Source organism: Lasioglossum baleicum, chromosome 9, assembly GCF_051020765.1.
Source record: "Lasioglossum baleicum chromosome 9, iyLasBale1, whole genome shotgun sequence".
Classification (NCBI taxonomy): Eukaryota; Metazoa; Arthropoda; class Insecta; order Hymenoptera; family Halictidae; genus Lasioglossum; species Lasioglossum baleicum.
Genome location: NC_134937.1, coordinates 4,662,392 through 4,678,144, shown reverse-complemented (window position 1 = coordinate 4,678,144; position 15,753 = coordinate 4,662,392). Strand labels below are relative to the sequence as shown.

The 15,753-nt window shown below is 36.0% G+C and overlaps 1 protein-coding gene across 13 annotated transcripts in view; it reads left to right on the top strand.

The window, feature by feature from the left end:
* Positions 1 to 8,226: 8,226 nt before the first annotated feature.
* Sls (sallimus) overlaps positions 8,227 to 15,753 on the top strand; it is a 335,820-nt gene continuing 328,293 nt past the window's right edge. For 7 of the 13 annotated variants that reach the window (XM_076431134.1, XM_076431133.1, XM_076431137.1 and 4 more), the window contains exons 1-5: positions 8,234 to 8,968; positions 10,428 to 10,620; positions 11,372 to 11,485; positions 12,760 to 12,934; positions 15,624 to 15,724. In XM_076431134.1, coding sequence (XP_076287249.1) covers positions 8,784 to 8,968; positions 10,428 to 10,620; positions 11,372 to 11,485; positions 12,760 to 12,934; positions 15,624 to 15,724 — 768 coding nt within the window. In that variant the 5' untranslated portion in view covers positions 8,234 to 8,783. Of the gene's footprint in view, positions 8,969 to 10,427; positions 10,621 to 11,371; positions 11,486 to 12,759; positions 12,935 to 15,623; positions 15,725 to 15,753 lie in introns of all 13 variants that reach the window. The other 6 variants (XM_076431138.1, XM_076431146.1, XM_076431149.1 and 3 more) reach the window with 5 other exon arrangements.

The following is a 15,753-nucleotide window of genomic DNA, read 5'->3' as shown; positions in this document are numbered from 1 at the left end:
GGCGCGGCGGCCCAGGGCGCGCTCTGATTGGTCCGTGTTTTTCGTTAATAACTCCTAAACAAAGCCGCAGTTGACTTTGGTGCAAAGGAAAATGTCTCTTAGAATGGTCTCAGGAACCACCCCCTTTCGGGATTTTCACGAATTTTGGGACACCCTGTATATTAAATCCAATCTACGCTAGTACCTGGACAGAAGTAAAGTCTATATCGGGACAAATTGAATTTACATATAATTATATCTACATATAACATCGAACTTTATTAAATCTTTAATGATTTACATATCAAAATATTACTATATTAAATTGTATCCTGTTTAATTTTCATTTTTTGTTGTAAATCAAGCATTTCAAGAGACAATATTACTACTTTCTCCATATTTTCCAATTAAATTTATATTTCATCTTTATTTTTGTTATAGTTGTAGATCTTATTTTCTTAGATTTATCATTGATTTTTAACTTAATACCTTTAATTTGTTGTACAATTACCTTTTTTCTTTCATGTTTTGTATCGATTTCGTGTTCTTTTTCTTTTTTAATTTTGTTTCTCTCTTTTCCCCGCTTTCTTGATAAATGTTCTTCTTCTATAATTTTTTTTCTTGCTCCTTTTTTTCAAGATCTTTAATAAAATCTTCTACAATGGAAGCTCGAAGTGCTATCTACTGCCATCGCGTCCCAGTATGGAGTATTTATATTTCAAAACAGTTCTAAACTTGCACATCTAATATTTTAATTAATAATTATTATTTAAGTTACGTCTGAATGCCAATTTTTTAAAAAATATAATTTTGGCTTGTCTACACTTAGGGTATTTCGCCATACTCCCGCGTGCCTCGTGGCGTACAGACAAGATCAAGATCGAAACCCGAAGCGGAAGGAACCATCAAAAGACAAAAGTAAGTCCGATAAATCGTGCATTCTCGTGCGGAGTCACAAAACTAGAGTATTATATTTCAACAAAATTTTACCACGACAACACGTGGTCGCCATAGCTTCCACAAACTTGAGTTTTCGGTTGCGTAATGAGGAGAACGCGATCTTGATGTCACTATTCGGGACTCCTATCTTTGCTAAACAGCTATTCGTTGATCGGTCTTTATTTCCCCGTCATATCGAGAGGAACGCGTAATGTATGTACGTATGTATGTACGAACTTGTATTTACTGCGGCACACCTTGCTTTTCACAGTGTTTGGTCACCGCCGGTCACTGACCTTGACTCATGCGCGTGCCACCAAGTACCTAAGTGCTTTTACGTGCGCCATGGATCACCGACTCTGTTAAACCCCCGTGTATTCAACGGCTAACAAAAATGGGAATGAGCCGCATTAACTTGCAATCACGCACGACGAAGTATTGTCACTTTGGTACAGATTTGCGGTCTTCAACACCGCTATACTTAGAGATTACATACCATTGAACGGTTGAGAAATAAAAGAAACACAACCATTTTCTTGTGTATCAAATTGTGTATCTTTAAAAAAAACAATGTGTACATCGTATTATATAATGTTTAAATAGTACTTGCTGGACATTTTAGATAAATATCTTAAATCAGAAGAACGTAAAATATCAGAAAACATGATCTTGAGAAAAAATCGTCTTTATCGTCACAATTGTTTTACTGCAGATTTTTCTTACTTCCACACTTTCTCGCGTGATTAAAAGCAACGGAAATATTTCAGGGAAGAATGTTAAATGACTTCCTCTGTGTAAAAGTATCACAATAATCCTATCATAATGGGTGACATTAATATTGATCCACTGAAATGTACGATTATATGTTCTCAAAATCTCAGAAAATATGATCTTGAGGAAAAAATCATCTTTATCATCACAATTGCTTTACTGAAGATTTTTCTTACTTCTACATTTTCTCGTGTGATTAAAAGCAACGGAAATATTTCAAAGAAGAATGTTAAATGATTCACTCTGCATAAAAGTATCACAATTGTTCTACTGACGCGATTTGTCTTACTTCCACATTTTCTCGTGCGATTAAAAGCAACGGAAATATTTCAGGGAAGAATGTTAAATGACTTCGTCTGTGTAAAAGTATCACAATAATCCTATCATAATGGGTGACATTAATATTGCTCCACTGAAATGTACGATTATATGGTCACGAAATCTCAGAAAATATGATCTTGAGGATAAAATCATCTTTATCATCACAATTGCTTTCCTGAAGATTTTTCTTACTTCTACATTTTCTCGTGTGATTAAAAGCAACGGAAATATTTCAGGAAAGAATGTTAAATGACTCACCCTGTATAAAAGTATCACAATTGTTCTACTGACGCGATTTGTCTTACTTCCACATTTTCTCGTGTGATTAAAAGCAACGGAAATATTTCAGGGAAGAATGTTAAATGACTTCCCCTGTGTAAAAGTATCACAATAATCCTATCATAATGGGTGACATTAATATTGCTCCACTGAAATGTACGATTATATGGTCTCGAAATCTCAGAAAATATGATCATGAGGAAAAAACCATCTTTATCATCACAATTGCTTTACTGAAGATTTTTCTTACTTCTACATTTTCTCGTGTGATTAAAAGCAACGGAAATATTTCAGGAAAGAATGTTAAATGACTCACCCTGTATAAAAGTATCACAATAATCCTATCATATTGGGTGACATTAATATTGTTTCATCGAAAAATACGATTATATGTTCTTGAAATATAAAAAATATGATCTTGAGGAAAAAATCATCTTTATCATCACAATTGCTTTACTGAAGATTTTTCTTACTTCTACATTTTCTCGTGTGATTAAAAGCAACGGAAATATTTCAGGAAAGAATGTTAAATGACTCACCCTGTATAAAAGTATCACAATTATCCTATCATAACGGGTTACTTTAAACTACGTAAGAGAAGGTACATACAGTCATTCGACAGCATGTGCTCCCACGGGATCAGACTAAACAAATGATTCTGCACCTCTTAAGAATCTCGCAGTGCACACTTCTTTTTTGGTTACGGTTTAATACCGCTCTTCGTTTCTTTCATCGCGTGCCCTAACTGCTCGCGCGCAAGAACCGTAATGGCAGACATCAAGTAAGGAATTCGGGAGCGGGCTACATTTGCTCGAAGAATGTTGAAATCCCGGATGTCTTTCCGCATACGTGACCGTTAAAGTACGCGGTTAATAAAAGAATTTGCGGTTTTATGTTTGACGTGGGAACTTGCTTTCGTCCTTCACGCGAGGCTCGCGTGCCCCAGGGTGGGACCATGGTGTCCCATACCGGTGCAAAAAAGCGGTACTGGTTTCTCGTACTGGACACTAAAAAAGTTCTTCAGCTCGTCGTACCGGCATTACTCTGACTGACAATTTGCTGGTGAAACTTACGCGATAGGTATATTGAACTAAACTGACGTTTCAGTTGATTGAGAAGCAATTCCTAAGGTACTGTCGTAAAGGTTGGGACACGTTTCATTTTTCAGCTGTACAATTTCATAGGATGAGAATTACGCAAAAGAATTTATACCGTAGGAAAGGTATAGTTGCCAGATACATTTTCGCTGCAGAAAGTATAATGACAGCGTTAATGGATAAAAAGTTATAGCCAATTTTCTGAAGACAATGTTTTCGGCACAAGAAAATTTTGCTGTATAAGTTGGGACACTCCAGAAACTCTGTAAAGCAAGTAGTGAAATGAAGTTAAAACGCCTTATATTCAATTTTTACTGTGAGTATTTATTTCTTCAGCGTCGTGTCCAAGTTCTCGACAGGTTCTTTTTTCTTTATTTTTGCCATAGAATACAATAACCTTGAGACATTTTGTTCTTATTTTAAGAATTTTGTATTTCCTTTTACCACGTAGGGTATCAGCATTTCGCAAAACATTGTAATATCCTTTTTCTATTAATTTTGCAAGTTCAAAGTTTCCATGCAGCGCCGTGTCCAAGTTCTCGACAGATTCTTTCCTTTTTATTTGCCACGGAGTACAATAACCTTGAGAAATTTTTACGATCTCGAGTTACAGCCAAAACATGTTCCTTGTGTGCATGTTGTAACTCGTCGAGAGGTCAGTCGCACCTATAAATCATTCAGCAGAAAAACATTCCACGCCGAGACTGTACAAAATATTTCGTCACGCGGACGCCGATGATTCCATCGCTTTCGATTTACTCGTTTTTGCGATAGATTTGAAGTCTCTTCCCATTGTCACTTCCAATACTTTCAAAGTACCGATGGATAGAGGCAGCTATTGCGCAACTTTTAGCGGTTTTAGTCTAGTCTAACAATTGGAATCTATTTTTGTTGTCTGCTTAAACGTCTGTGGCTTGTGACAATAGTGAAAGCGGTATCACGATTCTCCACAAGGAAATAAATGGAACAATTTATGAAATTGTTCAACTTTACATAAATCTACGTTATTATACATCACTGCATTGAGACAGTCATTACTAAATGTTCAATATTATACCTTTTTAAAGAGAGATTTTATTTTTAATTGTACAGTTCTTTATAATCACGTTCGCTCTTACACGTGCGCTTCTCTACACACATCATCTCTCTCACATCAACCATTCCTGTTCACATCGTACGCTGGTTATCATTTGTACCAACCTAAACAAAATTATTTCCTAACACTAAATTTATTCATTAAAGTTATTATTAACCTTTGGACAGGAAAGTAAACTATCTAAAAAGTAAGTTTCAAGCTGTAAATTTTAAAACAGGAAATACGGGGTTTACAAATAACCATTATATTATTCACAGTAAAGGGACAAAATCATTTATCTCCTTATATATTACCCTGTATATTACTTCAAATTTCAAATTGCTTTTTCATTAAAAACCTCCTTTATTTTTAATGACAGCCTGATATATTCAGGGCATCCTGGCAATTAGTTTTTCGAATGTTTCTGATTTTACATTTTTCCATGCTTCTTGTAGAAGTTGCCAAAGTTGTCCGTTTAGAAAACTGCATTCCGTGCATTGTCTTACACTGGGTGTATAAACTATACAAGAGCATTATGCACATAAGAAAATACTGAACTCTGTTTAGAAATATTATTCAACTAGTTAATATTTGATATAATAAGAGGGTAGACTCGTTTTTCCAGTATTGCAAGGTAGCTATTTCCAGTAGCTATTTCCATAGCTACATGCTGCCCAATAATGCAAATTACGCCTCGTAAATGAAAAAGTAGGATTTTTGAGGGTGATAGCACCCTAGATCGATCTTTTATCTAGCGTTTTTGCCTACTGAAAAACCCCGTGTTTGTATTAAGATGGAGTGGGGTAAGTCCGTCTACGGGGCAAGTCCGTCAATTGGTTATATTTATTATAATATGAAGGAAATTCACAAGTACAACAAATATTGATATACGTTTACATTAAATAAACCGTTTTTATTGTGTTTTTCAAATTTTATTGAGAAAAACACTAAGATGCACTTGCCCCGTAAATATTACTACACGGGGCAAGCCCGTACTATCACGGTGGGGTAAGTTCGTACTGTATGAGTAACTATAATAAAACGAAACAATATATTTAATGCAATAAAAAGCATTTTGTAGCAGGCTTGATAATCATTCTTTTCTTGCCCCGTAGCACTTGAAACAAGGTTCGAAAGCATTTTTAAGCTTTGTTTCAATATCACTGTATCCCCTTTCATATTTCAGCATAAAGGTATATGTTTGTTTAAAAATGGATAACTATAAAACGAAACAATATAATTTAATGCAATAAGAAGCATTTTATAGCAGGCTTGTTAATCATTCTTTTCTTGCCCCGTAGCACTTGAAACAAGGTTCGAAAGCATTTTTAAGCTTTGGTTCAATATCACTGTATCCCCTTTCATATTTCAGCATAAAGGTATATGTTTGTTTAAAAATGGATAACTATAAAACGAAACAATATAATTTAATGCAATAAGAAGCATTTTATAGCAGGCTTGTTAATCATTCTTTTCTTGCCCCGTGAAACAAGGTGAAACAAGGTTCGAAAGCATTTTTCACTCTCAGAGACGGACTTGCCCCATTTTCGGGGCAAGTGCGTCCCAGTTGACACTTTGTACAATATCCTATCAAAATGATAATTTTCAAGCAAAATTAGAATCCTCCATAATACTAATTCATCAGTAATAACCGTGGCAAGAGTTTGATACCAAGAACGTTAGGTTTTTACATACCAGACTGAAAATACAACAGTTTAAAGTCTAGCTTTGAAAAAACTAGGGCGGACTTACCCCAGTCCACCTTTTCGAGAAATGAGAAGGCGAATCCCGCACTCTTGCAATCCTGGAAACGAATCTATCGCCATAACGATGGATTATTTCAAAATTTATCGGTACATTCGATTTTAAAAAAAATCAGCAGGTGATTTGAAACTTTCGGCCGGTAGTGTATTATTTGAACAGAGAGGGGTTCGCAGCCATCTAATGCTAATAGCATCGATCAGATCTCGTGAGCGGAAAACTTTCTATTCAATTTTGCTGGCTTTTTTAATCGAATTAACCCCCGTGCGCCGATCTAGAGGATACAAAAGAGGACGACGTGTCGTCGCTTCGGTCGAAAGAGGTCGTGGACGCAGGAAAGGAGAAGGAAGAGCCACGAGGAAATAAACGGGAGAAGGGGAAGACGGTTAATCGGTGCCAGAGTACCGTTGTACCTGAATGGAGCAGCGAGATGGCTTTCGGTTTCCCTGCAGTCTCCATCGCAGCTACAGTTCTCCGTTCTCCGTTCTCCGTTCTCCGTTCGCGTTTTACACCGACTTCCACGTAGATACAAGCACGTGACCGTGCGCTCTCGCGCGCTGGTTCGTGCACGTGAAAGCGCGCGACAGTTTTTCTTTTCAACGATACCTATATTGAGATCTTGAACCGTAAACCGCCGCGCCGGTGCATTTCCGCGTGGACCACCGTTCGACCACGTGCACCTGCACCTGCGACAACTCCTGCAACAGCTGTTGCAACGTTTCCCGGCCCGCGTGACCCCGCTCAAGCCGAAACCGAATTCCTCCTCCACCGAGAGATGCCGAGGAACGCTGTGGTCCCAGTTTTATTCGGCTAGTTTCGCCGAATCGGACACCTCTTCCCAGTCTCCGTGAGTGTTTTAGCGGGACCCGTTGACTCTTCCAGTCCCACCCGGACACCAGTCGCGATGGACGCTTTGAATTTGTTGGTCAAGGTTCTCGAGGAGCCTGCGATACGCTGCTCGACTTTCACTGTGTACTATGGGTCCCTTTGAAATGCAAATCGCATTTCCTCGAACGTTTTCTAGACGAACTGTGCGTGAACGTGTGTGTTGAGTCTTTACGGTTTGTGGTTCGGTTATGTTCAGAAAGGAGACACGCGTTTCGAGTGTATGGCGGTTGGACAAAGCTCGAAGGAAACCGAAATAGTGGTGACAGAGGGGAATATATCACTGGAAGAATAGTTAGGCTTTGTTATCGAAGCTCTGAACTTTCTATGAAAATTGTACCAGTTCCGGACAATCGGTTATCACCGAGGTATGCGTGTCAAACAACGTTCATACATGCGGCCGTACCTCTCAGTTTGTGAAATAAATCGCATCGATTGATCTTATCCTTTCATAATAAATGCACAGCGGATTTTATGACACTGAGTTTGCTTAGAAACTTTTAGTTTTATCTACAGATAAAACATAAAAATGTTTGGAATGGGAACGTGACTAGATTGATGACAGAATAAAAAATGTTATTCAAAGTGTATACTTGGAGATGTTACATTATATTAATATAATGATATATGTATATATAAATTAATAATATAGATATTATTGTGTTCTATACTCACTATTTTAGTATTATAATTATAATATTCTCTGTTATAGTAATCCCAATAATTCAATTTTTTATACTTTTGTCAGCCACAATAATATAGATATGATTAATTCGTTAATACAGATATATTGCTATGTTCTATATTCTCTATGATAATGTATTGTAGAAAAATCCTATAATCGAATAATTCAATTTTCTTATAAGTACTTTTATCAAACATAATAATACACAAATCTTTATATTGTTAATACAGATATTATTGTATTCTACACATATCCTCTATTATAATTATATACTTTTATCGAACACAATAATATAGATAGATATCGTTATGTTGTTAACATAGATACTGTTTTGTTTGGTGAAAAAAAAAAGTATAAGAAAATTACTCCAAGTATATACTTATCTAGTCTGCCTATAAATGAATAGATCTGCCTATAAAAAGTAGAAAGTGACTAACTGCAAGGAACAGACGTTACATAAAAATGTATTTTCTGGATTAATAATTTTAATGAATCAAGAATGATATTCAATTCCTCGAACATCTTTGAAAGAACGCGATCAGAATAAAAGGGGATAAGACAGCCGCGGCATTGTTAAAGAAGCGAGAACGTGATTGCCTCGAGAAGGATCCGAAGAACGTACTAAGGTTACAGGATTTTTCGTTAGATGTGATACACGGCATGCATGTGCGGTTCTTTTGGTGAACGTGTATCGTGGTATGTAAACCACGAGGTTGTTTTTACAGTGAACGAACCTGATCGCGCGTAACACAATTCCCTGGATCTCGGTGGGTACGATCGTCTCGGGACATCGATCGTTTACCTGGTCGATCTGCCGTATTGTTTTACACGACGGCTATACGTGCTACACGATGATGATCCACGGTGATCCGGAAATTCGTCGGGACCGTCGGTGTTAATGTAGTGCGCGTGTGATCGTATTCAGAAATAGTTGAACGGAGAAATTGTTCCGAAAGTGAGGATGATATAATAGGTCGGAGCGGATGCAGCCATGCCCGCGAAGAATTTCGAGGCAGTGGACATTCTGGAAGCCCTTGAATCGAATCTCGCATACATTCCAGGCGGACGTGATCGCGAGGGAAGACCTTTGATCATCGTCAACGTTCCATCGGAACTCCAACCTAACACGAAACCCAGATTGGAGACTCTTATTGTGTACTTTTTGTCGATATTTAGGTAATTATCACAGCCAATTGTTGATCACGAATTCTCCCGCGAATTTATTATTTCTCACATAATGCTACACTTTGGGACAAAATGATGCAGCACTGAGTTTAATCTATCTTCACGCTGCAACTGAAAGTTTCTATACACTATTCCAGATACTTTTAATAATATAAATAAGTAAAATCAAGTTGGATTTTAGTTTCACTTCACAAAAATAATATTTTTGTCAAAATTTAGCCGAACAAACTGATACATAGCTCACGTTATACAGGGTGATTCTGAGAATCGGGATAAGTTACTGCTCTTTTTTAAGTAACAGTAGAAAAAGTGATACACCCACTTTGAAATTCAATTTATTTGTTAAACCAATTTATTACCCTTTTACAACCCCTTTTTACAACCCTTTTATTACCCTACGTACGAGAGTACTAACCTAAGGTCATCGAAATGTCAATACTTCACGAGATATTTGAAATTTTGTGTTAAAAACGTACTTTACAACAAGAAGTATCCAATCTCTTGATATAGGTATTGTAGGAACTAATGTTGTGTGTGTACTACAATATTTCTTGTTTACCCTTAACTACCAATCTCTTTCTCACTGGACACTGGACACAGTTGATAACATTTTGATGTGCATTTCAAGAAAATTCACTTAACTAACGCTATATCATCTTTTACAAACGATGAGAAGGTTGATGTGTTTATTATGTTTGTGGAGTGTAATAAAAATGCAGTTGCTGCTGCAGAAGCATATCATCACAGATATCTTAATCGATAAGGAAGATATTCATTTCATTCTTTACTTTCATTTAGCAGGATATTTTTGAAATGCTGTGCTTTTGATACACAGAAGAAATGTCCTAAAATATTATTAGGTCGGGAAAAAAGTTCTTACGGTTTTTGTTATTCTGATTTTATAATAAAAACCGCAAGAACTTTCTTTCCAACCTAATATAATCGTATTCGAGGAAATGATGAAGTTATTGTTAGGTTAAGTCAAGTTAAGTTGGTTCAGTGTGATGCATCAAAGACTAGCGATAGGGATAATTTAAACTTAATCTCAAAAACTCAGAAACTCATGTGATGTCTCGTGTGAAATTTCAAAAACTACTGTACCAATCGAGCTGAAATTAAGCATACCTCATCATCACGTGTGTGATTATCGTTAGTATCACGTCGAAATGTATTATTCTGTAATTTTTGCAGCCTCTTAAAATTTGTGTAATTTTCAATACTTTTCTCTCTTTTTGGTACCGAACATAGCTAACTATAATTTCTCGTACACGATCATAAAGTTTAAGGACATTTTTAAGATGCTGTGTTCTCGATACACACGAAAGAAAATAAATATTTTGGGCCAGTACGCTAGAATAGCCCCTTCCCGGTTAACAAGTGAATACTGCCTTACGAACCGATTGTTTCGCCATGATGAAAGTGGGTTATAAGGAATGCGTTACATTGTTAGCGAGGAGACGAAGAGGAATGGGTTAGTCCTGGTCGTGGACGCACGAAAGGGTGCATGGCGCGTTGCAAGGTCTTGCATAAGACTGTCGATGGTTCTTCTGGGATCGTATACTGCCTCTGTGATTGTTGTGCGACCTGAAGGTTTCTGGGACAAAAGAGTGGACAGCTGCACCAGGTCTCATAAGGAAGGAGAGGTTTGTGCCTAACTTATTAATGGGTAAAGACATTTCTGTTCATCTTCATAAATTCTTTGAATTCGTGAAAATGATTCGACGAAGATCGATCGATAACAAAAAAATTATAAGCATATTAACACTAAACCTACCACCAGGGGTCAAATGGGGTTACCCTTGGTTCGTCGACAACACATTTCACCGACGTTGTTTTCATCGACACGATTTTACCGACAGTAACTTTCATCGACACGGTTTGAACGGCCCAAATAAAAAAGTTTTAAAAAATGCCTTTTTGATTGTTGCATGTAACCTTGTAAATTATAATTTTTGGTAAAACGTTTTTGCATATCATTCCGTAAACCAATGCTTCTACTTGATTATAAAAAATCAGGATATTTGGTACAATTATAAAAAAGTTATTCTGTTTTAAAGGGCGTACGAATACTTTTTACACTCACTGTAAATATATTTTTAAATATATCGTGAAATAATAAAAAATTGTAGGGTCTCGACCTCCGCGAGGTTATTTGGTGGTTTATGCCGTCACGTTACGTAAATTAATTTGTCTATATGTTAATACTGTTTTAATACAATAAACATGTCTCTTTAATTTTCGTGTAACTTTTTTAGCAAACATTATAACTATATTTTCAAATATATCGTGAGATAGTAAAGAATTATAGGGTCTCAACCTCCGCGAGGTTATTTGGAGGTTTATGCTATCACGTTGCGTAAATTAATTTGTTTATTGTAATCGTGATTGTTTTAGCCGACATACCTTATCCTGACGAGGCTTCCTCTTCACATAGATTATGCGCATTTACCGTATGAATTGGGCGGTAGCAAATTCTACGATCACACGGAGTGGATTCAAAATCGCGTGGTAAATTTTATTTATTACTACATCTAATGGAAATGTATTTCAGAATATACACATTAACTCTATTCGGCATTTAGCTTCTGTAATTACAGTATAAAAAGTTCATCAATTAATGACAATGGCATTAGAATATTTTGCAACACTTATTCTGTAATTATTGACAAAATTAGTTTTTAAATGTACAAAAGATATGAATTCACTTTAACAATGCTTTTAAATTTGTTTTATTTATAATCTCTTGTAACATTTGATATCAGTGATTGATTTTGACATCTGTAATTTATACTGTATAAAATTTATGTTCATCGATAACTGCTTTGAGCAATCGAAACAGTTTTTCTTCATCGATAACAGTTCTCGAGGAGGATCCAATTTTTTGGACACTAATAACTGTTTTTTAATCATTTTGTTCTTCGTATGTTTTTCTTTATATTTTGTGTAGATTATCTTAAATTTCAATACTAATCAACTTTTATTAATGATTTTTACCGTAGAAAATGTTAGAATAACTGTTATTTTTGGTCCCTGCTCGAAAGTCCTATTTTTACGTTTATCAGACGTAATTTGCGTTATTCACAGTCATATCTTTATGAAAGTACATAGCTACATGTGAATAATGCAATTGTATGCTTCCGAATAATGTAAATCACGCTGCCGAATAATGCAAATTACGCGCCGTAAACGAAAAAATAGGACTTTTTGAAGACGATCGCGGCTTAGATTGATCTTTTATCTAGCGTTTTTGACTACTGAAAAAGCCGATTTTTGTATTATCGAGAAATAAGAACGCGCATCCCGGCTAGGGATTGCAATCCCGCGTCATTAGTCCAGTCAACGAAAAATCGTAGAGGAAAATGGAAGGAACACAATTTTCAACTTTGGGACTTTGTTTGGACTAGTTAGGAGGTAAACATACTAAAAGTCCCCACTCCTAGGAGGTGAGCGGGTGCAGGGGGCACGTAGAAGATCCCTTTTTTGGTTTTCCGCTTATATTTCGGAAACTATGTGCCCCTTGCACCCCGCTCACCTCCTAGGAGTGGGGACTTTTAGTATGTTTACCTCCTAACTAGTCCAAACAAAGTCCCAAAATTAAAAATTGTGTTCCTTCCATTTTCCTCTACGATTTTTCGTTGACTGGACTAATGACGCGGGATCCCGCATCGCGGGATTGCAATCCCTAATCCCGGCACCCTTGCAATCCTGGAAAATAAGTCTACTCCCTTAAGCTAGTTTATTTTGATCTTTAGCAATTGCTAATAATATTTCCGACATGATAGAAAGTGGAAGACTACATCAAGGATGCCATGGATCTCGTGTCAAAGATGGCAGACCTGCACCAAAGAATAACCAGCTTGGATGCGTTTCGCATGCTAGAATCGGACGAGGATATAGAATCCTACTGGGATACGAGCACGGAATTAACATCTGTAGCGGGATACATTCTGCAATCAGGTGAACAAGATTTCTTCGCCGGGGAATTCGATGTCCCTCTCGTTTCGCTCTCTGCTGTTATCACTGTCGATTGCGCCATAGCCGTGCCTATGTCCCGGTCCAGACATTCTTATGCAAATTTGCAACATTAGATAAACTCGAGCTAAGATTTAACTTTTTTAGTCGGCATTTTCAGTAGACTGGAAATAACCCGCACTCACAAGTTAACTTCCTGACTTACGACTTTACAGTATATTTGCTTGCAATTTTCTGAAAGAAGATAGAATTTTAACCCTTCGAAAATGAAATATTTCTTCCGACCTAGAATATTTCCATATAAACTTGGTATAATACTCCATACATTACTTAAAGGTTTAGTAAATATTATGAACGATTTTTTATAGTTAGAATAATCCGTTCCTGATAATTAATTTAAAGTTGGCATGTTTCATTGAGAGCAATAAAACGATGGAATATAGATACAACACCTTTATTTTTTAACCCTTGTGTAGTCAACCGGATACCCATTTACTATATTTCTTTCAACAAGTTGATATAATGTTCCTCTTAAAATATTACAATATTTCTCTGAATGTCCATTCTTTACTCGCTAATATATTAATTTATAGTCTTATAATCAGAGTTTGTGCAAACATGTTAAATACAGAAAGGTTTTAAATAATCTATACATTTTGGTGAACTACATAAGGGTTAATAATATTAACCTTCGCAAGGTAATGTGGTGTCTCACTGAACCCAGCTTCAGATTTTTGAAAAGAATTTTTATATGAATATGATTAAATCTGTATTTTTACTTTTTATCTATATAATATTTTATATATTTTATTTTTATTTGTGTTATTCTTTATCCCAAATTTATGAAAAACGAGGATATTTATGAAATTCATTTGTCGGGGTCTGAGAGACCCCACCTTACTATTTATGTGTTATTAGATCTTATCCTTGCGAGTGTTAAATAAATAATTACATGAGTAGACCTAAACACATAGCGATCCGTATAATCTTCAAGTAATGTTAGTTCGCGTGCATGATGCAGTCAATATCGATTTCCCTCTAGTCTCTACATCGTTAAATTATTATTCATAAAATAATATACTATAGCGTCATCGATTTAATTTTTATTTGCTACCTTCGGTAATCGCAAGTGACTAAATATATTCGAGCGATAGTGAAAATACTCGACGAAACTTGCTCCTACGCATCATGCTCAATAGTTATTTCCTAGTCCAGCGTTATAATCACGCCAGTTGTGCCGGGAGATAGACACTTGCAACTAGATTGTCCGCAAAAATTGAAAAACCGGCTTAACCGGATGTCGAGCATAAGCGTTCCTTAAGAAACAAGCGCGATCATGTGCTCGCGAGGGTGTAAAAACGGTGAACAATAAGAGTCGCGTGGTATTTCTGTTTCATCGTATGTGTCCTCCTTTATAGCTTCCCGTTTTAAATAGAAAGGAAATAAAATACTCTCTCTGTTCCATAATGATAGTAGCAGTTGATGAATTTAATTTGTCCCATAATAATAGTAGCAAAAGAAAATATATATAGAACGCAACATTTATTATCAAAAAACTAGATTACATTAAACAATAAATTAAAAACACATTACTCATAATTTTTATTTTGTGTGTTCAAATAGTTTCTGGAGTTTTCAATAATTTCGTTACTGCATTTTAAACTTGTAAGTAGGATCCCTTGGCTGCGAAGCTTTGCTTTCCCTATATGTGCGAGCTAAAAATTATTGGAGCCATCGTTCCTCATTGCTTTCATCTTAATAACTTGATTTTTTTTCATCTTACTTTTACAATGGGTTACAATGCCTACGATGTACACAAGCAAAAACTTATCTTCGCTTCTGTCACATATACATATACCGACAAAGCTCCCGTTCTGGCAGTCGAATTTCACAGTACGGAATTGCTTTTTCTGATTCGTTTCTAAAAATCCGCGTATTCTTAAGCCAACAAAGACTCGCCGACGCTTTCGGTAGACAAAGTGTTAATAAAAGCTGTAGTTCGGAACACTTTTAAGCTATATAGTTAATTTGTAATTGATCACACACGCACGCACACTGTCGCTTCAATTTCTCTCTAAGACTAGAAGGATTAGTTTAGTATATAACGTCTAATAAACATGTTGAAAAAAATGCATTTAGTCGGAATTGTGAAAAAAATAGTAAAAATTGATTTTTACCCAGGTAGACCCATATGCATTATATGTATACATTCTGATAATTTCATTGAAATTGATTAATTGGTACATATACAAGTCATAGACGATCAGAAGTGGTAAAAATGGCAATTATAGGCCGAAAATCGTAAAAAATTTCAATTTTTACCACCTTTGATCGTTCATAACTCGTAAGTCAATTAACCAATTTCGATCAAATTTACAGCATGCATATCTTATATGAGTCTACAAAACACACTTCTTAAATTTTCGTTATTGGCTCGGATAAAATTATTGTAAAAATCAATTTTTAATAGTTTTTTTCACAATTCCGACCAAATACATATTTTCAACACGTTTATTAGGCGTGATTTGCTAAACCGATCCTTCCAAAGAAATTGGATTCATTTACAAAATAGTTATTTTTATCTAGAGTGTGTGTGATGATGAATTATGTGAGTAACTGTATAATAGAAAAGAATGAAGAATGGTTGTGTGATAATGCGTGTGTTATTTTTCAGGCAGAAGCTTGGTGAATTTAATGAGTAGAGTGTCGGCGAAGGATGTTTTGGACGCCACGAAACGAATCCACGAGCTTATCGATTCGATCGAATTGAAGAAGGTACTCGCGCGGCATTCTAAATCGAGCAA